The 2136-nt window shown below is 57.4% G+C and overlaps 1 protein-coding gene across 1 annotated transcript; it reads right to left on the bottom strand.

Moving 5' to 3' along the window:
• Window positions 1-332: 332 nt before the first annotated feature.
• LOC117849229 (uncharacterized) lies at window positions 333-746 on the bottom strand. Its single transcript, XM_034730799.1, has one exon. The coding sequence runs from the start codon at window positions 744-746 to the stop codon at window positions 333-335; it is 414 nt and encodes a 137-aa protein (XP_034586690.1).
• Window positions 747-2136: the final 1390 nt, after the last annotated feature.

The following is a 2136-nucleotide window of genomic DNA, read 5'->3' as shown; positions in this document are numbered from 1 at the left end:
AGCCTTGATCCACTTCGAGAACTTGTTGACGGCGATGAGTAGGTGGGTGAAGCCCCCGGGCGCTTTCTTGAAGGGCCCGATGAGGTCCAGACCCCAGACCGTGAAGGGCCACATGATGGGGATGGTCTAGAGTGCCTGGGCAGGCAGATGGGTTTGTCATGTGAAGAACTGGCACCCTTCGCAGGTACGCACCACGCGGGTGGCATCGGCTACCGCCGTCGGCCAATAGAATCCCTGTCGGAAGGCGTTCCCGACGAGGGTTCTCGGTGCGGCGTGGTGGCCACAGGCTCCTGGTCGATGATGATGAAGGATTTGACACGGCGGGCAATCCTTCACGCCTCTGTCTTGTCCGTCAAGAGCGACTCGCGGATGAGGAAATCAAGGTACGGGGCTCTCCAGTCAGGCGGGGGGTCGGGCCCCTCTGTTGGGTTCATGTCGATTTCCATGACCTCGGGATCAGAGGAGTCGGCTTCCGAGTCCAGGACGGGTGGCGTGTTGCCGACCTCTCCCGGGTCGGCTCCCGAGTCCGGGACAGGTGGCACGTTGCCGGCCTCTCTTGGCTCCTTGTAGCGGATCGAGGGCTTGTACTGGTCGGTGATAAAGACACTGTCGGGGACTGGCTTTCGGCCGGACGCTGCCTTTGCCAGCTCATCAGCTGCGTCGTTGAAGCATCTTGCGACGTGGTTGAGTTCCAAACCGTCAAACTTGTCCTCAAGCTTGCGGACTTCATTGCAGTATGCCACCATCTTGGGATCGTGGCAGCTCCACTCCTTCATGACTTGCTCAACGACTAGTTGAGAGTCGCCTCGGATGTCCAGCCGCCGAATGCCCAGCTCGATGGCGATGCGAAGCCCATTGAGGAGAGCCTCATACTCAGCGACATTGTTAGGCGGATCATGTACCTCATGCGCACGCCGAGGGGAGAGATGAAAACCAAACCCGCCCCGGCGCGAGCTTTCATTAGCAACCCATCAAAGTACATCGTCCAGTACTCCTGCTTCTCTGGCGCTGATGGCGTCTGGATCTCCGTCCATTCTACGACAAAGTCGGAGAGTACCTGGGACTTGATGGCTATCCGGGGGCTGTAGGTGATGCCCTAGTCCATAAGCTCGAGCGCCCACTTCGCAACTCGCCCCATGGCATCCTGATTCCGGATCACTTCACTGAGGGGGAATGATGACACGACCGTTACCGGTTGGGAGGTGAAGTAGTGGCGTAGCTTCCTCTTCGTGATGAGGACTGCGTATATGAGCTTTTGGATTTGAGGGTAGTGGGCCTTGGATTCGGACAAGACCTCGCTGACGAAGTACACCGGGCTCTGCACCTTGAGGGCGTGTCCCTCCTCCTCTCGCTCCACCACCAGAGTTGTGCTAACCACCTGAGTGGTTGCCGCGATGTAGAGCAGGAGCGGCTCCCCGTCAGTCGGCGGGACCAGGATCGGGGCCTTTGTCAGGATGTGCTTGAGCCGGTCAAGCGCCTCCTGGGCCTCAGCGGTCCACACGAAGCGGTCAATCTTCTTCAGGAGTCAGTAGAGAGGGAGTCCTCGTTCGCCGAGGCGTGAGATGAAGCGGCTTAGGGCCATAAGGCATCCCATGACGCGTTGTACTCCCTTCAAGTTTTTGATTGGCCCCATATCGTTGATGGCTAATATCTTCTCCGGATTGGCTTCGATGCCACGGACGAAGACGATGAAGCCGAGCAGCATTGCCCCTCGGGACCCCAAAAACGCATTTTTCGGGGTTGGGTTTGATGCGCTTGTCTCTCAGTCTTTCGAAGGCCAATTGAAGGTCGGGGATGAGCTGGTCGCCCTTCTTGTACTGGACCACAATGTCATCCACGTAGGTGTCAATGGTTCACCCGATGAGGTCCCCAAAACACTTGAGCATGCATCGCTAGAACGTAGCCCCCGCATTTTTGAGGCCGAACGGCATCGTGACGTAGTAGTAGGGCCCGAAAGGGGTGATGAAAGAGGTCGCGAGCTAGTCGGACTCTTTCATCGCGATTTGGTGGTAACCGAAATACGCATCAAGGAAGCTAAGGGTTTCACACCCTGCGGTGGAGTCGACTATCTGATCTATGCGCGGCAAAGGAAATGGATCCTTTGGGCATGTTTTGTTGAGACCCGTATAGTCAACA

Source organism: Setaria viridis, chromosome 3 (genome assembly GCF_005286985.2).
Source record: "Setaria viridis chromosome 3, Setaria_viridis_v4.0, whole genome shotgun sequence".
NCBI classification, from domain to species: Eukaryota; Viridiplantae; Streptophyta; class Magnoliopsida; order Poales; family Poaceae; genus Setaria; species Setaria viridis.
Note: the sequence above shows the minus strand (reverse complement) of the source record. Positions and strands in the feature narration are given on the sequence as shown.